General features: G+C 45.0%; 3 protein-coding genes across 6 annotated transcripts in view; 1 reads left to right on the forward strand and 2 right to left on the reverse strand.

Annotated features, from left to right (window-relative positions):
* cwc27 (CWC27 spliceosome associated cyclophilin) overlaps positions 1 to 3,440 on the reverse strand; it is a 32,700-nt gene extending 29,260 nt beyond the window's left edge. The window contains exons 1-7 of one of the 2 annotated variants that reach the window (XM_083929387.1): positions 3,315 to 3,440; positions 2,649 to 2,709; positions 2,036 to 2,132; positions 927 to 1,039; positions 654 to 797; positions 424 to 522; positions 240 to 343 (exon numbers count right to left, since the gene is read on the reverse strand). In XM_083929387.1, coding sequence (XP_083785513.1) covers positions 240 to 343; positions 424 to 522; positions 654 to 797; positions 927 to 1,039; positions 2,036 to 2,132; positions 2,649 to 2,690 — 599 coding nt within the window. In that variant the 5' untranslated portion in view covers positions 2,691 to 2,709; positions 3,315 to 3,440. Of the gene's footprint in view, positions 1 to 239; positions 344 to 423; positions 523 to 653; positions 798 to 926; positions 1,040 to 2,035; positions 2,133 to 2,648; positions 2,828 to 3,314 lie in introns of those variants that run through there. The other variant, XM_083929386.1, reaches the window with a different exon arrangement.
* Positions 3,336 to 12,046, forward strand: ppwd1 (peptidylprolyl isomerase domain and WD repeat containing 1). Its single transcript, XM_083929382.1, has 11 exons — positions 3,336 to 3,493; positions 3,827 to 3,929; positions 4,867 to 4,970; positions 5,868 to 5,988; positions 6,091 to 6,538; positions 6,632 to 6,822; positions 7,699 to 7,888; positions 7,991 to 8,172; positions 9,522 to 9,603; positions 9,701 to 9,883; positions 11,840 to 12,046. The coding sequence occupies exons 1-11, from the start codon at positions 3,352 to 3,354 to the stop codon at positions 11,981 to 11,983; spliced, it is 1,890 nt and encodes a 629-aa protein (XP_083785508.1). The 5' UTR covers positions 3,336 to 3,351; the 3' UTR covers positions 11,984 to 12,046.
* Positions 12,047 to 12,054: 8 nt separating this feature from the next.
* trim23 (tripartite motif containing 23) lies at positions 12,055 to 21,783 on the reverse strand (the record flags this gene model as incomplete). 3 transcript variants are annotated; one of them, XM_083929385.1, is made up of 11 exons in its annotated part: positions 12,055 to 14,879; positions 15,499 to 15,623; positions 15,787 to 15,897; positions 15,993 to 16,122; positions 16,224 to 16,358; positions 17,510 to 17,725; positions 17,819 to 18,001; positions 18,086 to 18,364; positions 18,439 to 18,560; positions 19,875 to 20,037; positions 21,682 to 21,783. In XM_083929385.1, the coding sequence occupies 11 exons, from the start codon at positions 21,778 to 21,780 to the stop codon at positions 14,700 to 14,702; spliced, it is 1,743 nt and encodes a 580-aa protein (XP_083785511.1). In that variant the 3' UTR covers positions 12,055 to 14,699. The 3 variants fall into 3 exon arrangements, with proteins under 3 accessions (XP_083785511.1, XP_083785510.1, XP_083785509.1); XM_083929384.1 differs by having other exon boundaries at positions 21,688 to 21,772; XM_083929383.1 differs by having other exon boundaries at positions 17,510 to 18,001; positions 21,682 to 21,780.
* Between the last annotated feature and the right edge of the window lie 2,304 nt (positions 21,784 to 24,087).

Genomic DNA, 24,087 nt, shown 5'->3' on the forward strand with positions numbered 1-24,087 from the left:
AAAAATAAAAAATCAACACGCCATTTGCATTGAAGCATCGGAAACACCAACAACACATGTGGCAACTGAGAAAAATTAGTTACAGCGCGGTAAACCCAACAAGACAGAAGATGGAGAACAAGAAGAATCAGGAGCAAAGAGCAGCAGAGCAACAAGACAGGATCAGGTCACAGCATCGCATCGCTATCTGGGCACGCTACAAGGTGACAGTCAGAGACGCAGCTGAACGCAGCGCTCACTTTGTGGCTTTGGACTGCGATTTCTTTGCCTCCTCTTTATCTTTATCCTTTTTGGCTTTCTTCGTTTCACGAGGTATGATGTCGTCGAAAGGAGAGTGAAGCACCTGGAAGAGACAAATCTAAATTTAAATCACTGACCACCAAATACTTAAACGTTGCCCAGGCAAGTGGAAGCAGAAAATACCTCGGCCGTTTTGATCTTGTGGGGTCTTAGCGGCCTTTCCTCGTCGTTACATTCCACGTCTGCCAATCTGAGCATATTATAGACCGTGTCTCCTGTGACCTGCAGTGGGCACGGTTGGAAAAGAACTTTGACATACTGTGGGTCCATGCATGTGGGAGGCTTTCAGTGCCCTCTTGTCAGACACGCGATAAAAACATTAGAGTAAATTTGCTACAGCTCTTCAGATTCACCTTGCCGAATATGGTGTGTTTGTTGTTGAGCTCATCCGCTCGTCCCAGGGTGAAGAAGAACTGACTGCCGTTATCATGTGGGCCGGCATTTGCCATGGCGACCAAACCTCTCCGATTGAAGCGCAATCTGGAGTGAAATTCATCCTGTGGGTGAAAAGAGACACACATGGTTTCAACCCCAGCGACTCTCCCTGAACGTTGGATTCTGCGTTGACATGTCCTGAGAATGATTCAAACTTCACATTATATCCACAGAATAATGAATCGTCTGACCTTGAATGGCCGGCCGTAGATGGAGTCTCCCCCTGTTCCTGACCCAGTGGGATCTCCCCCCTGAACAATGAACTCACGCACCACTCGGTGAAACACTGTGCCGTCATAGTAACCTAGAGGATGGAGAAATATAATGCAATGAAGTAACACTTTACTTTACAGGCCTGAAAATTCTGAACAATTTCCAAAGGATTTCCTGGAAAAAACACTGGAATTTCCTTGAATCACTTTAACGCAAACAGACACTTTGCGGAGCCCGTAAGATCGTCTCTGAACCCACTCGCCCTTGCACACTATGGGAGGCGTTACAGGACAATCGCCTCCAAAACAAACTTCAAAAACAGTTTCATTCCCTCTGCAGTCACCATTTTAAACTCTGAAGGGTGAGGAATAAGAATAAGCATGAACCTTATGTATTATGAAAATAGTCTGATTGTATGTATACCCATGTTATATGTTTAATATTTGATGTGATGTTGGAACCTGTACCGAGCTGTAGGTAGAAAATACAAGGAAAATAGTGACACTCTTCAACTGGTGCACTTCCAGATCATTAAGTACAATTTTCCGTCAGTGCACAGTTGGTCATTCGTCTCATGGTGAGAATAAAAGTCAGCATATGTGGATTATGAAGTGTGTCGTAATAAATCAGTGATAAATACATTTTTAATTGGGTTTAAATTGAGCTTTTCTTGCAGTGCGTGCAGTCTTTGACGGTTCCTTTGGTGTGCAGGTTAAAAGTGAGTGTATTGTCCAGTGTGAGTCTGAGGTATTGTCCACCTATTGTCATTCCCTTTGTTTTGGCTACACGGAGATGGAGGAAGTTATGTTTACACCAGTTGGAGGAATGTGCGACAGTGTTGTGGTAGTCTGATATGGAGTTATTGTCTGATTGAAGAGATACGGTAAAATACAATAAGATAAAAATGTTATTTGCGAGGGAAATTGCTGTGAAACAGTTGCAATGCAGGGTGATTCATAGTGGCCAATAGATTTAATAGGTTTAAGTACAAAAGCAGACCTCGGAGAACTGCAAGGATCAGATTTGGGTGACTTATATTGGTGTGATGACCTGGTCCTCAGTCTTTTAACTTGCTTTGGATTCTTACCCTCCATGCACAGTTGCACAAAGTTCCTGCATGCTTTAGGAGCCTCCTTGGACCACAGCTCAATGTCAATGTCGCCGGCTGAGGTCTTCAACAGGACCTGAGAGAAGATCACAGAGTGGGGACATTACAACGACAAGCTCACATTTACCTTTAGCCTGCAAAGCAAGGAAAATGTTCTAGAGCTCAAAAATTTCATCTGATAGGGTTTGCTACAAGAAGGTGCAGAGTATGTGTGATTTTATTATATTTTAATATCAGAATCAGCTTTAATGGCCAAGTATGCACATACATGGAGTACACATCAAAATAGGAATAATATAGGAATAATATGGGACAAATATACAATCCAGGTGGCAAACAGACAGGCACATAAGTTATACATATATACAATATACATATGTAATGTGAAAAAGGGTCTTATATACAATTATACATGTATAAAACATATGTATAATATTTTTCACCACTGCTGCATTTTAATAATGCTCGTTGAAACGTGTGCGATGCAGCAAAACAAAAGTCACTCAAAGTAACGTGTGTATTAAAGGATCCTGTTCAAAATTCACATTAAACCATCAAATGTAAGTTAAAACAGCACAAAAGTTGCGCTCACCTTTCCATTGGACGGCGGTTCCTGGATGTAAATATTGCTCATTCTGCTCCCGAGCTTTGACCTTAAATGAAGATAATTGTTTTTTACACTTTCTGGTACTTGAAAATACAATAAACCGTTGTTGAAACCGTTAAATTACGTGTGTTAAATCAGATTTCTTTAGTGAAAAAACACTATACTATCGTGACACCAGCCATTTTTAACGTACAAGTGCGCTTAATGTTTACGTCTGAGTACGAGGGGGGTCCTGAATAACAACATTGTTTTATTTCGTGATTTATTCGGTGACTAATAAATAAATCATAACTCAATCATTTTATGATTATTATTAAATATTAAATACACGTTTGTATCAATCTGAAAATGCTCTGGTGGCAGAACTATCCCAAATAATATTATTTGCTCCCCCCCAAAAGCTGCGGACTTTTGGTTTGACCCAAGTGTTCCATGACAACACACCCGCGAAAACACTTTGGAGTACTTTTGTTCCACTGCAGTTAACCCGGTGGAAATACCTCAATTTAAATCATAAAACCCGGATACACACACTATTAAAAAATGCAGGAGTTAAATAACACATATTAGACTGTTTTTCGACTGTTATTTCTTTAGTTGTAATATAAATATGGTGGGATATTGACGAGTAAGAGCGCCGAGCGGAAGTACCGTAACACAGAGAGGAAAACGGGGAAGACTGGCAGCAATGGCGGCGTCTGAAAACAATGTGGAACTGAAGCGAAAAGCCGAAGACGACCAGGACGCAGAGGGAGATGGAAATGGGGAAGAAGAGGAGGAGTGGGTCGGACCCATGCCGAGCGAAGCCACCAAAACAAAGAAGAGGAAAGGTTCGTGTCCGGTAGTTTAGATACTTGTTTGATGAACGTATGCTAACCATGCTAACCGAACTCCCGCTAACTGTGTGTGTGTGTGTGTGTGTGTGTGTGTGTGTGTGTGTGTGTGTGTGTGTGTGTGTGTGTGTGTGTGTGTGTGTGTGTGTGTGTGTGTGTGTGTGTGTGTGTGTGTGTGTGTGTGTGTGTGTGTGTGTGTGTGTGTGTGTGTGTGTGTGTGTGTGTGTGTGTGTGTGTGTGTGTGTGTGTGTGTGTGTGTGTGTGTGTGTGTGTGTGTGTGTGTGTGTGTGTGTGTGTGTGTGTGTGTGTGTGTGTGTTGTTTACCCCCAGTGCTTGAGTATGAACGTGTGTATCTGGACAACCTCCCCTCGGCTGCGATGTATGAGCGCAGCTACATGCACAGAGACGTCATCACACAGATCGTTTGCTCCAAGTAAGTGATCCATCTACAATACTTGGCCATTAATGTTTATTATTCAGTTTATTTGATTTATTAATATTATTCTTAATGTATTTGTTATTATTATTGTATTGCTGACATTAACGGTTTTATTTTAATTTTATTATTTGTATTTTTTTTTTATTTTAAAGTATTTTATTTATTTATTTTATTATTTATATTTATTTTGTTATTATTTTAATGTTGACATTAACGGTTTTATTTTCATTATTATTTATTATATTTATTATTTGGATTTTAAATTTATTTTATTATAAGTATTTTATTTATTAATATTATTTTTATGTATGTGTTATTTTATTGTTGCCATTAACGTTTTTATTTTAACTTTTATTATTTGTATTTTTGATTAATTTTATTATAAGTATGTTTATTAATTATTATTTTTATGTATTTATTATTTGTATTGTATACATTTGTATGTGTATTTGTAATTGATTTAATTATTAATATTTTATTTATTACTATTATTATTTTTAGGTATTTGTTATTTTATTGTTGACTAACATTTTTATTTTTATTATATATTTATTAATTGTATTTTTTTAATTCTATAATTATTCTCAGTGTATTTATTAATATTCTTATTTTAATTGTATTCACTATTATTTTTATTTAATTCTCAACCATTAATGTTATCAAAGGGTGTTCAGCTTACTCAAACACTATGGGACAGCTTTCCTACCTCACATTATTTCCTACCTCACATTATTCCCATGCTTAGGACTGGCCCAGGTAAATGTGCTTGTATGTACATATGATGCTACATTAGACATTGTAAAAGCTCTTCCTACACAATAATGACTGCATCATAACATATTCGAGTACGCTTTCTATTCATTTGTCTTTATTCCTCTCGTCACCCCTGGGCTTTGTTACTCATGAGAGCAAATATTTTCCTTTTTTTCAGGACCGACTTCATCATCACGGCCAGCCAGGACGGCCACGTCAAGTTCTGGAAGAAGAAAGAAGACGAGGGGATTGAGTTCGTCAAACACTTTCGAAGCCACCTCGGTATTCATCTGATTTATAACCTGAATCTTTCACAATCTTTCCGTTTATTTATTTATAGCACATGGTCAAGGGGAAGAAGGAATAACAGGCTCGCTTCCCTGCATTTCATTTTAGTGTTTGCTTTAACTTTTAACATCTCTGGGCCTGGATTTTAAGTGTTTTAAGGGCGCACTCACACTGTCCTTCCGCGCCGGGCCAAAACTGTGTTTTCGGCTAAAGCCTAGTGTGTTTGACCAGTGTGAGTGCAACCGCTCCATGCATAACTGCGGCCAGCTGGCCGTCCACAGCCCGCCTGAGAGAGGTGGGCTTTTGTAAAGCACGTTTGCACATGTACGAGCACGAGCGTGCACGTGTACGAGCACGAGGCCTACGGCGGTTCTGAGGTCATTTCCTGTGCGCCTGTTGGGACATAGAAAAAAAGAAGGAGGGACCATGCGCGGACATTTAACAACAACAACAATTGCGGTGAAAGGTTCACGTTGGTGTGATGCGGAGGTGGAGTGTTTACTGCAGATTCGGTCGATGAAAAGATTCAAAAACAGTCGACAAGACGCACAAAAACTCCGAGGTCTACGGAAAGATCTGGAAACAAAGCCACGCATCGCCATGACGTCATCAATGCGTGTGACGTGTTACGGCGTGATGACGTATAGGCAGCAAGAAGCATTCTCCGAGGCCCAGGTAGTGTGAGTACAAACGGGCCTGGAGGGGGGGACAAGGACCCTAAAGCACGGGGCGCGGTGCGGATGGACAGTGTGAGTGCGCCCTAAGTCGTCATACAGGATAATAAAGAACAGTGTAGGATATGGTCGTTATCCAAAATGAATGTGTACGTGATACTGATCCTGAGGTCGTATCGTACAACGAGTCGTGACGTTGTTCTTTTACTTTCTGCAGGTGTGATAGAAAGCATTGCGGTCAGTGCTGAAGGAGCCCTCCTCTGTTCTGTCGGTGATGATCAGGCCATGAAAGTATTTGATGTCGTCAACTTCGACATGATCAATATGCTGAAGCTGGGGTGAGTTGTAACAGTAATAGTGCGTCGTGTGTAACGTGTACGCGCGGCGCAGCGACACCTCTTTGCCGATGTAACGTGCTGTTTTTGCTCTCCTCTGTGTAGCTTCCACCCTGGCCAGTCCGAATGGGTCTACAATCCCGGCGATGCCATCTCCACGGTGGCCTGCTCGGAAAAATCCACGGGGAAGATCTTCGTCTATGACGGGCGGGGAAGCAACCAGCCGCTCCACGTCTTCGACAAGATGCACTCCTCGCCACTGTCTCAAATCCGCCTGAATCCCAGATTTCGAGTCATCGTGTCTGCGGACAAAGCGGGGATGCTGGAATACTGGACCGGCCTGCGAAATGAATTCAAATTTCCCAAGCACGTGCACTGGGAGTACAAAACGGACACGGACTTGTATGAGTTTGCGAAGCACAAAACGTATCCCACCAGCCTCGCGTTTTCTCCCGATGGCAAGAAAATGGCCACCATCGCCTCCGACAGGAAAGTCCGAATCTTCCGCTTCCTAACAGGAAAACTGATGCGAGTGTTTGATGAATCATTAACTGTAAGTTCTCATACGTTACTCAGCCTGGATCTGTACTGATGGAGGGGAGGAGGGGGTCATTCACATACTTATCACACCTGCTTCACGTGTTAGATGTTCACAGAGCTGCAGCAGATGAGGCAGCAGCTGCCCGACATGGAGTTCGGGAGGCGGATGGCAGTGGAGCGAGAGCTGGAGAAGGTGGACGGCATCCGGCTGACGAATATCATCTTTGATGAGACCGGACACTTCGTGCTCTACGGGACCATGCTGGGCATCAAGGTCATCAACGTGGAGACCAACAGGTGCGCTCATATGAAGCAGGAGAAAGTCTGTCAGTGTTTCTATAGCTTCTCGATAGAGTTCCCTTTGGATTCAAATACAAACGACAACATTTTTGGAAGTGTGTTATACCCTCTAAATGCTGTTGTCTCATTTACCCGAACGTAGAGATGCACCAATCCATTTATTTCTGACCCAATCCTGGACTGAGCGTATCGGACGTTTCCCGATGCTGATCGAATCCTACTGTTAAATGAATAAACCGTATACCTTACCATGGGAGCGAAGGCATCAGGCTTGACATAAACTTTTAGCCTTGTTAAAAAAAAAAAAGGTAACAAATTAACACAGATATAAATGTCTCTCATCTCTCCGGGGTCGGGTCGCGGGGGCAGCAGCTTTAGCAGGGGACCCCAAACTTCCCTTTATAAATGTACTTAATATTATTTATTAACAAAGCTTGTTCATCACCGCCCCTCGCAGCGTTTGCGTTGCAGATATTGCATGCTGCAGTCGGACTTGTTGGCGTATCAAGTTTGAAGTGTTTCCAAACAGCAGACTTGGCTCGGGCCGTGCTCCATGTTGCTCATCACAAGCTGCTGTGCGCGCTCTGCTTCATGACGTAACCACTGTTGCAAACATAGAATTGAACTGACTAGATCGCTGTGTATGATATTAATAAAATAAGGAATAACTGGATCTTAATGCTGGATCGGACCATTCAATTAGTCAATATCAGATCAGACCAGTGCATCTCTACTTCAAAGGCTGAATTCTTGCGATAACACAAGATGATTATCGTACTGTGTGAAACTACAATGGGTCTATCCCGCTACATTCATGTAAAGTACGTAGCTGAAGTCAACGACAGATAAGTATTTCTAAATCTCGTCCCCCAGATGTGTGCGGATCCTCGGGAAGCTGGAGAACATCCGCGTGGTCAAGCTGTGTCTGTTCCAGGGGGTTGCAAAGACCATGCACGTGGCCCCCACAGTGGAGATGAAAGCGTCCGATAACCCCGCCTTAGACAGCGTGGAGCCCGACCCCACCATCTTCTGCACCGCGTTCAAGAAGAACCGCTTCTACATGGTGAGAATAACACGGCACTCAAATCAAGATGACGCAGCGACTTTAATTTATTTTTTACACTGATGTCTGACTTAACACGTCTCTCTTTTTCCTTATCTTCAGTTCTCCAAGAGAGAACCAGAGGATACAAAGAGTGCCGACTCGGACCGAGACATCTTTAACGAGAAGCCCTCGAAGGAAGAGGTGATGGCAGCCACGCAGGCCGAGGGCCCCAAGAGAGTGTCTGACAGCGCCATCATCCACACCACCATGGGAGACATCCACATCAAGCTCTTCCCTGTGGAGTAGGTTTCTGACAGCGTTACAGCTTTGTGCACACGTCTCTTTTACACTAGGGCTGAAACAGTTACTCAAGTAACCCGAGTTACTCGATTACATACAATCCTTGAGGCTGAATCTCAAATCTCAGCCTCGTTGATTCGTTTAATTCCTATCTTGCGTGTTACGCGGCCTGTCCGGCGCAGGGATCGTTGTTCCACACGGACCGTTTTTTGCGGATGCACTCCACTACGGCCCGGAAAAGGCAGAGAATAAGTTTGGGATCACACTTCACAGTTAAAAAAGAAGCTAAAAAAGGTGCAATGTGTCCACTGCAAATAAGGAAGTGTGCTTGCCGTAGTGACTGCAGATGTTAAAAGCAGGAATGCGTAACGTTCGCTGTCCTCGTGAACACCTCTATGTTTAGTTTTTCTTCACAATGTTAAAGGTAACGTCACCGACCAGATCAGTCCTGATTATAGTTTTGTTTGAGTAAATGTGTCAGTGGTGTTGTGTACGTTGCTTGTTGTTATGGTAAACAGGAAGAGGGCGACTCGCTCTTCCTGTTAATATCTATAATTAATTTTCTAAATTCATCTTTTTATCTTTGAAACCTGTTTGAGTGAAACACGTGCGTCACGTAGAATTTTATGCCCCACTTTGAATTGTTTAAATAGTAAACATAGTCATGGTAAATTGGGAGTGTATTGTCTTCAACACACACACACCTCGTCTCTCTCTCTCTCTCTCTCTCTCTCTCTCTCTCTCTCTCTCTCTCTCTCTCTCTCTCTCTCTCTCTCTCTCTCTCTCTCTCTCTCTCTCTCTCTCTCTCTCTCTCTCTCTCCCTCTCCCTCTCCCTCTTCCTCTCTCCCTCTTCCTCTCTCCCTCTCTCTTTCTCTCTCTCTTCTTCTCTCTTTCTCTCTCTCCCTCTCTCTCTCTCTCCCTCTCTCTCTCCCTCTCTCCCTCTCCTCTCCCTCTTCCTCTCTTCCTCTCTCCCGCTCTCTCTCTCTTCCTCTCTCCCTCTCCTCTCCCTCTTCCTCTCTTCCTCTCTCCCGCTCTCTCTCTCTTCCTCTCTCCCTCTCCCTCTCCCTCTTCCTCTCTCTCTCTCTCTCTCTCTCTCTCTCTCTCTCTCTCTCTCTCTCTCTCTCTCATGCATGCACACACACACACACACCTATTTGGTTACCACACCAAATAGGCCTACCCCAGACATATTTTTTTCAAAATAACGGAAATTGTTCATTCATTTTTTCCCAATAACTCAATTAATCGATGGAATAATGGGTAGAATACTCGATTGCAAAGAAGATAAGCTGGTCGCAGCCTTATTTTACACTTTACGTGATATAAACTTTACTCTGTTGTGTTTTTTTAGATGCCCCAAAACTGTGGAGAACTTCTGTGTTCACAGCAGGAACGGCTACTACAACGGCCACATATTCCACAGAGTGATCAAGGTAGGGTTTCTCCTGTGGTGAGTGGGGAGTAAGACATCATCAGTTATCCAACTCTGATTTACGCTGAGTTATAAATCTTTGTCTTTGTCGTGTGCAGGGTTTTATGATCCAGACAGGAGACCCCACAGGCACAGGCATGGGCGGAGAGAGCATCTGGGGAGGAGAGTTTGAGGACGAGTTCCACGCCACGCTGAGACACGACCGCCCGTACACGCTCAGTATGGCCAACGGAGGCCCCGGCACCAACGGCTCCCAGTTTTTCGTCACCGTCGTACCAACTGTAAGTTAGTAACAGGGTTCTTAGGAGTGCTGGAAATCCTCGGAAACACTTGAATTTCAGTGTGGCAAGGATTGGGAAGGGCTTTGCTTTTGAATAAAGTGCTTGAAATGTTGTTTTATGGGATAACAGCAACATGACATAACAGAGAAAAGAAGATCTCCATATTTGAGAGACTGAAAACAGCATTTTCTGACATTTTTGAATGAACAGTGACTTGGCCACCAACTTCATGGCTGGTGTTTATATTTCTGTGGAGTTAGTTTTCCCTTTCATTTGTTGTCCTTCTGCAGACGTCTGTCTCAAAAATGAAGTTGGTTGTTCAAAAACATCTAATTTAATGTGATGAACATGTGCAATTATGAGTCTACAGAATACTGAGCATTGTTCTGTATGAAAGATGTAGTTTACCACAGCTGTGAGGTGCTGGAAGAGCCTTGAAATGCACCTTGAAATGCTTGAAAAGTGCACTTCATTAATGTACTGGAAATTGTTCATGTGGGCGCTTTAGAGTCACAAACACAGTAGTAGTAGTTTGGACTTATAGTAAAGTAATATCAGTGAAGGCTTTAGGGCATTTCCAAGATTTCAGGAGGGACTGTTAAACATGTTTATTGCCTAAAGTTTCTGTATTTAGCAGTGAGGTGCTGGAAAAGCATGAAAATGCAGCTTAAAAGTGCTTGAATTTGAGTTTGAACAAAGTGTAGGAACCCTGTACTGTAGTAAGTCCACAACGGTCTTCAACAGACTACAGTCTTCATTAATGTGCTGGAAATTGTTCGTGCGCATTAAAGTCACAAAGACAATCTGAGTAGTTTGGACATATGATGATATCAGTGTAGGAATGGGGCGTTTCCAAGACTTCAGGGGGCACTGTTGAACATATTTAGTGCCTAAAGTTTTGTATTTTCATCTGAAATGAACCAGATTAAAATGCAGACAGTGATCACAACCGTGTGTCAACATGAGTGAATAAAAAGCATGCTATTGCTATGTGGCATGGGCATGAGTAATGTGTCAATCAAGTCATCGAATGAATTTCTGACGCATATCAATGTTATGATAGTGCACTGCTCTGTTTAGTTTAGTGCTGTGTGCAGAGTGAGTGTAGAACCCTAACTGCTTCTATGTTATGCTTCTATTATAGGAGAAACTTAACATTACACTAAGCACTTTATAATTATTGCTGTGATGTACTTTTATAAAGAAATGAATAGATTTATAGATGGATATCATGACATTTTATGATGTATTTTTGTAAGTTTGGGTCCCGGAGAGACACAACGAGCTGAAAACGTTTGGGGACCCCGATCCAATTCAATGTGACGGAGTGCAATCATTAGTAGAATGTATGGACCGTATATAAATATGTAGTCTACCACAGCTGTGAGGTGCTGGAAGAGCCTGAAAATGCACCTTTAAATGCTTGAAAGGTGCTTGAGTTTGACTTTGGAGCTCTGTACATAGGTGACTCGGCTGGGAACCGGAGGGTTGGTGGTTCGAGTCCCTGTGTGGACCATGAATGGAGCGTGGACTGGTGGCTGGTGGGCACTTCCGAGATGCTGTTGAGCAATGCACCGAACCCCCAATTGCTCGGGGCGCTGGTCCAATGGCAGCCCTCTCGCTCTGACATCTCTCCATTAGTTGCATGTATAGGTCCTGTTTGTGCATGTGTGTATTTCGGGCCTGTGTGTAACATGCATAATAATATTTATATTATATATTTGTGATATTGATATATTGATATTGTATACATACGTTGTTTACCACAGCTGTGAGGTGCAGCAAGAAAAGCATGAAAATGCACCTTGAAATGCTTGAAAAGTGCTTGAGTTTGACTCTGGAAAAGGCGTCTGAACCCTGAGCCAGTGAAATTACAGATTCCACGTCTGAAACGGTTTTAAAAAAGCTTCTTTGTGATATCGTTTAACATGCCGCTGCCTCTTTCCCCCTCCTCAGCCGTGGCTCGACAACAAACACACGGTGTTTGGCAGATGCATAAAAGGCATGGAGGCGGTCCAGAGGATCTCCAACGTCAAAGTGAACCCCAAGACGGACAAACCGTACGAAGACATCAGCATCATCAACATCACCATCAAGTGACCGTACGTCTTCAATCACGTCCTGTACAGCGATGCTTTCCTTTTCTTTTTTACCAGAATGAGTTATTAAAAATGCTTTGAGATGTAAATATTCAGAGTTTTCAGTTTACTAATATTTTTGAACAGTTTGTAAATTGCAAAGCAGCAAAAACCAAGTTGTTAATTAACTCAAAAGGAGACAAATAAGGTCAATTAGTTTATTTTACAGCAACACATTATGAGTAGTTTACAAAAGCCGTTTTCAGGTCCACTGGTAACAAAGGTCGGGGGAGGGGGGGGGCGTTGTGCTTCTACGTTTAAAAACCAAATGGATGTTTTCACACTAAACTATGTGGAAAGGCTTTTCACACGTGCATTTTTTCATAATTAGTATTTTTATACATAATACATGTAGTAAACATTACATAGCAATGAATAAAGCTTAAATCAAAGTCAAACGATGAGTGTCAGTGTTAGGCTTAGTTCAATATGTTTCACATTACGTTCTCACTGAAGGCTGTACCGTCTCCAGACACATAAACTGGACTAATGCGATGTTTAAATAGGATTTTTTTTTTTCTTTGCAGTGAGATTAATACTCAGTCTAAGGCAGGGGTGTCAAAGTGATCCAGTAAAGGGTCGCTGTGGCTGCAGGTTTTCATTCCAACCAATCAAAAACACACCTGGTCCAACAGATCAACTGTGTGAAGACAGTTCAGGTGATTGAGTAAGTCGAGTCAGGTGTGTTTTTGCTTGGTTGGAATGAAAACCTGCAGCCACACGGCCCTTTACTGGATCAGTGTGACACCCCTGGTCTAAGGCCTAGTCCACACCAACACGGGTATTTTTGAAACAGAGCTTTTACGGCCCCCGGGTTTAAAGAAAACAATTCCCGTCCACATGAAACCGCAGAATCCACCTCCGTCAGCCGGTCACGTCTAGAGTGCTCCACATGTTTCCATGGATACAACTCACCGTTTACCGCTGCGCAACGTGACGTCAAACAATGCTGACAAGACATTGCGGTTTTCCTCAGTGTCCTGTCCACACGTGATGGCTGAAACTGGACTTTTCCATAAAGTTCACCCTGGACTCTGGTTACACAAAAGTTCAGTTTCAGGAGCAGCGGCCGTGGTTACGTGTGAACGAAAGGCCGAACCGTGAAACAGAGGAACACTTTGGCCCTCATTTATCAGTCTTCTATCGAGGGTAGCCACTTACCGAGGAGATGACTTTGGCTCTGCAGTGCGCCTTCCTGCAGCCGCGCGCCAACACAGCTGTTTGAAATGTAAAAGAATCGCGTGTGTGTGTGTCCCCTGGCCACGTTCAAAAGCGATAGCTTGGCATCACACATCACCTGTACATTTATCCAGTGGTAGTTTTGGCGATTGATGAATGCGTAATCATTCACGGATGGTGCCTTCAGACGCACATGAGTACAATCAATCACACAATCGACGTTTTAAGAATCCGTTTTGATCTGTTCTTAATATGTGACTGCTTCTGCTTAATGACAGCTGAGGTTTGTTCATTAGTTTCAGATCCACAGGCTGAAGTTTGCGTACACGACCTCAGACCAGACGTGAGATTTGATCGTAGCTCCCGCTCAGGTCCAAATTGGTAAATGCCGAAGTTTGCGTGGAAATGGTCGTACGCACGTTGTTCTGCCGTACGTTCGTTTGATAAATGAGGGCCCTTGTTTCAAAAATACCCTTGTTCGTGTGGACGGCCCCTAAGAAACAGCAGGTCGTTCGTTTGAGTGCATTCGGCGAATCCTGCGTGCGAGACTCCGCTAAACAGGAGGCAGAATGGGCGCGTAAAAAGGTCTCTCACAGTAGCCTCGTGTCAAAGCAACGCTCTCGCTCATAAATAAGTTCAGTAAACGGTTTGTTCTGTAACAGAAAACTCTACTGGTGCTGCCATTTCAAGACCAGCTGTGGCATTAAATAGGTTCACACAGTACACTTAAAAAAACAAAAACAACACACAGACATTAACGTATAGACCCCATTAACATCAACTGCTATTGCTGCTTACACTGGATGTCAAGGCAAAGTGAGAGGAGAGACGAAGATGGGTTTGAGCGTCAGTTTGAAGTGGATGGGTTCGTTTAAACCGTAGTGAATTTCATTTCCGTCCCGTCTCACCTGCGAACGCACTGAATGTAGTAGATATTTCTCAGGATTATATGATGCGTTACGCTGAATCAACAGAAGGTACGTAAATGACACTATCACTGCAGTACAGACTACTCTGCATTTAGTTAAGATCACGTCACATATGGAGGTGGGTATGATGAACGCGTGAGATAGAACATACAGGTAAGAGCTTGCTGTCGGGGCACGGGCAGCGTTTTGAACTGCACTTCAGTCGGGTAGCTATATGGTCACAAAGGTTAAAGAAAAACTAGAGTAAGCAACATGTCAAGACTGTCAGCTGCCGTAGACATGAAGCGTGATGGGAGTTTGTCGTCTTAGCTCGGGTGTTTGGGGGCCGGCGTGTTTCTCGGAGGGTGGGAGGTTTGGTTGTTTCCGTGTTCTGACTCGAGAAAGTATTTACATCTTTGTTTCCTTCGCCCACATCGATGCACAAAGACGGACAGATGAGGAGGGGAGGCTTAGAGCCGCAGTTTTAAGAGTTATTTATGTTAGAGGTCACGGGAGAACTGATGAGCAGGGGGGGGCGCAGAAGGCTCGGGGAGGGTTCGGGTTCAGGTGTTTTGGGAGGTTTTTTGACATTTAGGCGACGTCCAGGACGCCGGCGGCCACCAGCTGCCTGGAGAGCCAGTCCAGCCCCTCGTGGAGGCCCATCCCGCTGCGGGCGTCGCAGCCCTGGATGTGCCAGCTCCTCCCACAGCACAGCTTGTGCAGACTCAGCAGCTCCGTCATCTCCTCCACGGACACGACACCGGGAACGTCCTGCAGACATGCAAACTCATCATCAACTCCCGTCTGAGCTAAGGCACCCTCATTTATGTCAGAACCTGCTTTACATGTGCTCACATGCAGGCAATATGACTGGTTTCTGCACTGTCCTCATTGTCTCCTTGGTAACAACAAATATCACCATATAGCATGTTTTCTGGTACATCAATAAATAAATTGTCTGTATGAAAAAAACACATAGTAAAGCCTATTTTTGTGTACATCTGCTGTGTGATTAAATATCTGACGCACTGGATTTCCTTATTTTAAGAACCTTAGTGCACAATAAACATGAAATGTGCAAGAATCAGAACGTAAAGCGTCGTCCAAATTACGTTAATATTCCCGCAATGCAGTCGCCACATCGTGATAACAGCGATCAGTTCATGTACGCATCTGACCAGGCTAGGACTGGACCAGGACCAGGCTGGGACTGGACCAGGACCAGGACCCGGCTGGGACTTGACCCCTAGATAAATAGCCAAGTCCAGTTGCTTTTGACTGAATTGCTTTGGGCGCAGTAGGCGGATGTTCTAGTGTGTGACCTGTGACCTTTAACGACGGCCTGTTCCTGTGTATTTTACAGAAACGTCTCTTCCAGCTCTTCCAGTACCTGTTTGTTTGCAAAGATGAGCAGCAGGGCGTCCCTCAGCTCCTTCTCCGTCAGTAGTTTGGCCAGCTCACTGTGCGCCTCCATGAGTCTGTCCCTGTGGCAGCTGTCGATCACAAACACCACCGCTGCACACGCACACGCACAGCAGCGACAGAGAGTCAGGGAAGAGAGGCGCACAGTTAACTTCCACCGGTCAGTTAGAAATCATTCACTGAGTAATTGTGTTTATAAAAATATATAAATAATATCATTTAAATAATGCGTGTTTGGCGTACAGAGACAAAATACCTTGCGTGTTCAGATAATAGTGTTTCCAGAGCGGTCGGAGTTTGTGTTTCCCACCCACGTCCCAGATGGTGAATTTCAAGTTCTTGTATTCGACCGTCTCCACATTGAAACCTTGAAGAAGAAGAAGAAACAGAAGCGTAACTTAAACCGAGAGCTTTGTATTCTTATGGGTTAATGATGAAGCCGTCGCCCCGTCGACGCGTTACCGATGGTGGGGATGGGTTGCATGAACTCATCCTGCTTCAGCTTGAAGAGGATGGTGGTTTTTCCAGCTCCGTCGAGCCCCAGAGTGACCACACGGATCTCCATCTTGGGACCGATGTGGACCCGGTTGTCCTGAAACCACAAGACACCGTTACATATTGGAACAAACTTGTTTTTTTTTGTCTATTATAGCGTCAGAATAGCGTCCCCAGACCTCCGGGGACGGCGTGTACCTTTGTGAAGGTGACGGGGATGCCAGCATCCAGCTGAATGTGATCGGCCAGCTCCGTGAACTGGTGCTGCTGCTTCTGAAGAGTCTCCAGCAGACAGTTGATCTCCTGCTTTGCCAGCACGACTCTGCAGTCGTCCTACGACAGGACACAAGCCACATCTGTCACTGCATTGACTTACACTTAAACCTGGGGTGAGCCGTTTACTTTTGACATGTTGTAGTTCAACTGCACTTCTGCGCCTCCTCTTGCAGGGTTCCTACAGCTTAAGGCAAGTTAAGTACAAGGCTTTAAGGACTTTTTAATGAAATTAAGACCAATTTTGCAATGAACAAATATAAAATACACGAGCATCTCGCGTTGCCGCAGTCACAGGACTGTTTTGGTTGTTCCACTATCGTGATCTGCGTGATGTTACGCCAAGAGGCAGTCGTTAAAGTATTTTTTAAAAATGAAATGTTACCAATTATTTTGAGGTTTGAGACTAATTACAGCGTCAGGACGAAAATGTAAAATCCCACTTCCCATGTGTTCACATTTTTAATACCTTTGAAAGTTTAATTTAACACATTTTAATAACAATCAAGGCCTTGTTTTATAAGATATTAAGACTTTTTAAGGATCCGCGGGAACCCTCTTGGCTCTGACCTTGGCCAATCGCAAGTCATTTGAGAGAGAGAGCGAGATAGTGAGAGTGTGTGTGTTCCTATTGGGCTGTTACGTGTGACGCGACACCCTTTCAAAATACTATTTCCAGGTCCAAACTACGGCCGAACATGTGAACAATTATGCTTCTTTCTTCAGTGAGACGCCTTTTCACTGATAGAAACGCAGTAAAAAAGACAATAACTCGGCTCAGGACAGAGAGCTGCAGGAAAAGACGTCGCACTGTTGCAAATTCTGGGTTTTGATTTGTTGCTTCCTACATAATGCAGCTTTGAGGAATCCTACAGCAAGGGGAAAAAACTTACAGTACCTCTGACTCCATCTTAACCACCACACGGTGATATTTATGATGATAACACTGAGATTTCTTTCACTGTCAGCCATTGAACAGTTAGTCTACCCTTAACGGTTACTTCAGGTAAGCTGTAAAGACTTCTTGAATTGGTTCTTCCTCCCAATTTCCAGACACATTAGTTGTTTTTTTTCCCTGTTGGCTGCGAATCAAATTTACTTTTATTGTACGTCTCTAGAAGTATCATCTTTTCTGCCTCTGACCAATTTGATGCCCGTCTTCTTCTACCATTTTTTCAAATAACAAAGCATCTGTTTGTCGCGTCTCCTACCTGTTGCAGTGTTTTCTCACAGTGCAGGCAGGCGGTGGACACCTGAGACAGCAGGATGGTCATGTCCTCCTGCTGCTGCCTCAGCCAGATCAGCCTCTCCCTGACGTGAGCGTCCACCACGCTCAGCGCCATCTCCTCCTGCCGGCACAGAGTCTCGTGGAGGTCTGCGAAGTAAGCTCGGACGCAGGAGCGCGCGCTCTCTGCCGTACCTGGCACCTGACGGAGGAGGAGACGCGGAGGAGACGTTAACGCCAGAAAGGAGAAAAGCACGGTCGTTGCTGTTTTGGATGAAAAGAAGTCATGCCTTACATGTTCGGTGTGTGCCATGCCGACTCCGTCCTCCACTATCTGCTCTCCGCCTTCTATCTGCTGCACGATGCCCACAAGCTTCCTCGAATACTCCGACACTTCGTCCGTGAAGGTGCGGATGCAGTGCGCCATGTCCAAAATGGACGCGCGGATCTGATTCGCTTCCGTCTCGAGAACGGCGTGCTGAAAAAGAAAGCCGGGGAGTGTGTGAGCGTGCCTCTTCGGATGAGGATATCTAACATGGGACTGCAACTTGTGTCGATCTACCTTGTGTCCCTGGTGCTTGCCGTACTCCTTACACACACAGCACATGAGGGGCCCAGACTGACAGGGCTCCTCCAGGCAGACAAACTCGATGGCGTGGACCTGATGCTGCGGGCACAGGGTCTTCTCGTGGGGCTTGTCAGCCAGCGGCACCCGGCGGTGTTTGGCCAGCGTGCGGGTGGAGTGCGTGAGCTGGGAGCACTCGGCGCACAGATGGGTGGCGCACACGGTGCAGTACATGGAGGCCGTGTGGCTCTCGTCCTCGTCACAGCGGATTATACACTGGTTGAAAAGAAGAATTGTGAGTGACGTGGTCACAGTGGGCGTGAGGGTGACGCATCGATCGCTGTTCTTACTTCTCCCATGTCTTTCAGGGCATCCTCCGCCATCCCAGACTGGTTGGTGGCTCCGTTCTGGAGTCGCTCCAGGAGCTCAAGCAGAGCAAAGTTCTTCTTCAGTCCCCAGACTCCAGAGTCCCCTGGACAGATGTGGGGGTGAAAAGGAAGACACTTTAAGGGCGCACTCACACTGTCCTTCCACACCGGGCCAAAACAGGTTTTTCCGCCAACGCCTAGTGCGTTTGACCAGTTTGAGTGCAACCGCTCTGCGCATAACTGCGGCCAGTTGGCCGTCCACGGCCCGTCTGAGAGAGGTGGGCTTTTGTAGAGCGCATTTGCACGTGTACGAGCACGAGCACGACGCCTACGGCAGTTCTGACGTGATTTATGTCCGCCTGTTTGGACATAGAAAAAAGAAGGAGGGACCATGCGCGGACATTTAACAACAACAATGGCGGCGAAAGGTTCACGTTGGTGTGATGCGGAGGTGGAGTGTTTACTGCAGATTTGGTCGATGAAAAGATTCAAAAACAGTCGACAAGACGCACAAAAACTCAGAGGTCTACGGAAAGATCTGGAAACAAAGCCACGCATCGCCATGACGTCATCAATGCGTGTGACGTGTTACGGCGTGATGACGTATAGGCAGCAAGAAGCATTCTCCGAGGCCCAGGTAGTGTGAGTACAAACGGGCCTGGAGGGGGGGACAAGGACCCTAAAGCACGGGGCACGGGACGGACGCACAGTGTGAGTGCACCCTAAGACAAGTGACAGAGACAAGAGTCTGAAGGACTAAAGGCTTTCTAACAATCAACTTCTGTTGAAGCGCATAAGCTGATTGTAAGGATTTTGTTATTTTGCCTAGATTGAACCTTTGGCATCTATCATCATGTCTATACGCAACTTCAGACCTGGACGATGGATCTATAATGTATATTTTTCTCATTTGTTTCCATCGCAGTGAGGATAAATCAGTGGACGAACTGTGTTAAGGGAAAATTTCTGTCATTTGAACAAGACTCAACATCCTAATTCTTGCACATTGTGTTCATTTTTGTGTGATTCCCGCGCAAAATCGGCTTTTTTGGGACTTACATACAAATCAAATAAGCCATTGTTTTTTTCGTGTAACAAATATTAATGGAGAAATCCAGTAGAGTTGCTAACAGCCGGACGTGGCTAACAGTGATTAGCTTGGGGCAGTACGGTGAAGGCATTCAAAGGTCTTTTTTAACCACTAATACTGCTGAAAATAACAGCAAACCTCTGCAGCAGCATGAGAAGAGTCCCTACACACACAACAAAGCACCAATGGGCTCCTTCCTTTGGGATTGACTTTGGTAATCCACTTGAATGGACTTTACTATGAGAGGAGCTGGTACAGGGGCCAGTAGGTAAGGTAGATGAATGTGTATTTTGTCACCGTGGTAACAGAAATCCCCTCGCTCACTCACCCAGCTCAGTGACCTGTCTGTCGAAGGGGCAGCGCACCGCTCTGCCATGGAGGGGCAGCCGGGTCAGACAATCATGGCACACCGTGTGACCGCAGAGCAGGAGACGAGGCACCTTGTCCCCCTGGAGAGAGAAAACGTCCTCACACACACCGCACTCCAGCACCTGTGAGTGAACACACACGAACACACACACACACACACACACTTATTGATGATTGTGACAGTGTTTGCTCCACAGTCCTGTGAATGTTCTCATTTGTCCAGGTCGTCGTTATCCTCAAAGCAATTTCAGTCCAAAGCAACTGGACTTGGTTATTTGTGTAGGAAGACGTTTTACCTCTCATCCAAGAGGCTTCATCAGTTCATGTACGCATCTGACCAGGCTGGGACTGGACCAGGACCAGGCTGGGACTGGACCAGGACCAGGCTGGGACTGGACCAGGACCAGGACCAGGCTGGGACCGGACCAGGACCAGGCTGGGACCAGGACCAGGACCAGGCTGGGACCGGACCAGGACCAGGATGGGACCAGGACCAGGACCAGGACCAGGCTGGGACTGGTTCAACTAACTGGTGTGGAGATCCAGGTATTTAACCTCTCACAAGACCAGTAATGTCACTGGAACCCTTTGCGCTCCAAGTGCCAACGAGCGTCGTTAGAGTGACAGGAGGCCATTTATTTATGTGTTAATTCGTTACCCTTTTTTTAACAAAGCTAAATGTTTATGTCGAGCCTGATTGTGCGTCCAAACCAGATGCGATAGATGCATATGAAATCGATTCAGATGCTTGTATCTCACTGCTTGATAGTTTTTGGACTCTTCATGTCTTTAGCATCATTGGCACTCACTGACCTTCACCCACGCCTCCTTTTTTATTTTGTCCTGGTAGAAGACGGCGGTGGTGTCGTAGAGCACCAGGTGCCCACACACGGCTACAATTTGCTTTTCGTCCATGTTGGTGTGAATGTAAACAACAGTACGTAAGGGAAGTGACATCGTCTGCTCGAACTCGTCACTGGATGTTGCCTTAAAAGTTAAAATATTTTCAACTTTATTTGCGTCGCTTCAGACACCTAAGACGCTTCAGACACCTAAAACGCTTCATTTGCGCTGCGTCTCATCGCCTTCACCTGAATCACGCGTCATCGCACCATTTACACTGATTTTCAATGTAGAGTTGTCGCTTAATTCACGTCCTTCGCGTTTGGTTCGAATGCAACTTGATGCCTTCACTCACATGGCAAGGTATATGGATCGGTATTGGGTATCGGCTGATGCGCCCTGCCCACGTATCGTATCGGGTATCGGCCGATACGCTCAGCCCAGGTATCGGTATCGGATTGGATCGGACAAAACTGGATCGTGCGTCTCTAGTTCACACAATGAAAAGAGCGGATTATTCCTTGCATGCACTGTGTTAAGATCTATCACGTTACTCCTGCACAGAGGAGCCGCAGTCAACAGAAATGGCATCCAGACACACACACACACACACACACACACTGCTAGTGACGCCAGCTAACGATGCACGGACACCAGGCTGTGCACGGATGTCGCATAAAACTGAATGATGGAATAAGTCAGCAGTACGTGAATAACCTCCTGCATGTACAGCTTTATTTAACACGTATCTCTGATAGAGTCTGGCTGTTTGTTGTGCATCCACTGTCTCCACCGCCAACGCAGCAGCATTCACCCCCAACCAGAAGCCACGAAGAAGAAACCCGCTGTCCGCACCTTCACTCAAACCAAACTAAACAAACACAAACAGTGTGGACGTCGTGTTTTAGTGACAACAGAACAACCTTCACCGTGCTTCCGTGAGCTCCCCTCCCGTGTCTGGCGCAGGGCTCCATCGTCGCTACGGCGCCCTGCTTGTTTATTCCTGCTGCAGCAGCGGCCATTCTCGGACGAAGACGACTGAGCAGGTGCGAGAGCGGAATCCCGCCGGTACTTCCGGTTTCGCCCGGTGAGTCGTGTTAGGATGAAATTACGCTGTTTAGTCTTTCCTTTAGGTTTTTTTCCCCCATAAGGATACAGGGAACTTTGATATACTGTCACACATTTTTTTTTACTAATACATAGCCGATTTTGTTCGTACATTTTGTGTTTTGCGAGAAATATAGCGACATCAGCTACTTCCTTATTATACGTGGCGCATGCGTAGTGCTACAAAGTCAGTTCACTTCGCATTTATTTGTCTCAGACTGTTTACTAAATCAAAATAGGCGACACAGTACACTTTTCCACCCTGCCAGGTTAAAGATTGAATATGTAGAATCTTTTTTTTTTTTTTAATGTAATTTTGATTTTAGGGGTACGGAATAAAAGTACTGCTTTTCCATTAAAAAAATATATTTAATCTGAATTATTCATTCATTCATCTTCAACCGCTTGTCCCTGTCGGGGTCTCGGGGGGGCTGGAGCCGATCTCAGCTGGCATCGGCGTGAGGTGGGGTCCACCCTGGACAGGACGCCAGTCTATCGCAGGACACATAGAGACGAACAGAGACAGACAACCATTCACACCTACGGGTGATTTTAGAGTCATCAATGAACCGAACATATTTTATTATTTATGGGTTTGACAATGAGTTTCTATCCGGTTCTGTTTCCATTGTAGTAGCCAAACGCGTTGGGCGTTGCAGGTTGCCAGGGTTGTCTGTTGTTGGGTGCAGCTACTGTAGGCTGGCACTGGGTGAAATGGAGTTTGCCAATCCTGCAGCTGCTCTTGTAATGAATCCTCTTTCTTGGCTCAGTACACAGAGTTAAATAAAAACCACAAATATTATAACGTAATAATCTGAGCTCACAGAACCCAGGAGTTGCTGGTCTCCTGCTGCCTCCATTGGTTGGTTTGTTTTATTTTGTGACTTTGGTGATTTAAAAAGTTAGGAACTAACAAAACTAGAGCAAAGTAAAGCTTTAATATCGCTGAGGGGCCTTTTTTCTTGACCTCAACATTCAATTACACTGTGACCTTTTTCTGACATAACAGAAAAGTTCAATACCATTTTTCATTTGTGGATGTTTCACTTTGCCGTCCTCAGCGTTATAGAAACAAACTCCCAACACCTTCACTACAACATGTCAGAATAATATATAAGATATATTTCACTTACACTGTTACATTGGGATTGTTTGATCATATTTCCCCAATTGAAACCTTAAAACATCTTCACGTGACCTCTAAGTTTGTTCGATTATTTGTATCCTATGATCACAATTGTTTGATCAATGAGTAGTTTGTGATGTTGATGGTTGGTGATGGTTGTTTTTTAATATTAATGCGTAATATTTCAGGTCTTGACTTTAATTATATTGGGTTTTTCATATTAAAACATACCGTCTGAATATTTACACTTCTTAAAGCAAATCATAAGAGAGATACAGGCATCATCTGTTATTTGGTTTTTATTTTTTATTTTTGTTTGTTTTTTTCTCTTCCCAGATCAACCGGTACTGAATACATACAACCAGTGCACCTGGCAGAATATACTCAACCAGTGCACCTGGAAGAAGTCGACCGGATCACCTGGAAGAAGTCAACCAGCTCATCTGGAAGAAGTCAACCGGATCACCCGGCCCTGAATGGTGGACGTGTCCCCTATGTCACACCTGCCCCGCATCTGAAGACATTGGCGATGGCTTTGCGCGCGGAGCTGAAGAATCTGCTGATGCCGTTCCGTGTGTTCGATGGAGTCGTCAGGTCATTTTTCACGAAGGCGGCGATGTGGTTCTCCAGTGCTGGTTCCCCTGTTTTCATGGCGATCAGCACCAAGTCTGCACCGCCCCACTTCTTGCACAGGTCCTTGAAAATGGCCTTGTCCAGGTTTCTGAAGGTCTTCGTGTTGTGGTAAAAGTTGATCCCCTCCACTTCGGCCCACGTTCTTTCAGACAGACGCCTGATGATGTCCTCGGGTTTAACGGCGGGCATGGTCACCTTATTTTTCTTTAGCACCCGTGTGTACAGCTTCTCCGCCAAGACCTCGACTGCCATTCTGTTTTTCTCTTCCTGGATGGCTTCGAAATGAGCGCGTGTGTCCGAATTTCTCTCTGAATGTGTCTCAGAATTTGTCTCCCTACGTGTTTTCGCAGGTCTCTCCGCACGCGTCGTTGCACTTGTTACCGCAGGTGTAATCGCAAGAGTATACTCTGGTGTATACTCTGGTGTCTTCATACGTGTCATTGCACCGGTCGTCACAAGTGTC

The sequence above is a fragment of the Echiichthys vipera genome (genome assembly GCF_963691815.1).
Source record: "Echiichthys vipera genome assembly, chromosome: 16".
NCBI classification, from domain to species: domain Eukaryota; kingdom Metazoa; phylum Chordata; class Actinopteri; order Perciformes; family Trachinidae; genus Echiichthys; species Echiichthys vipera.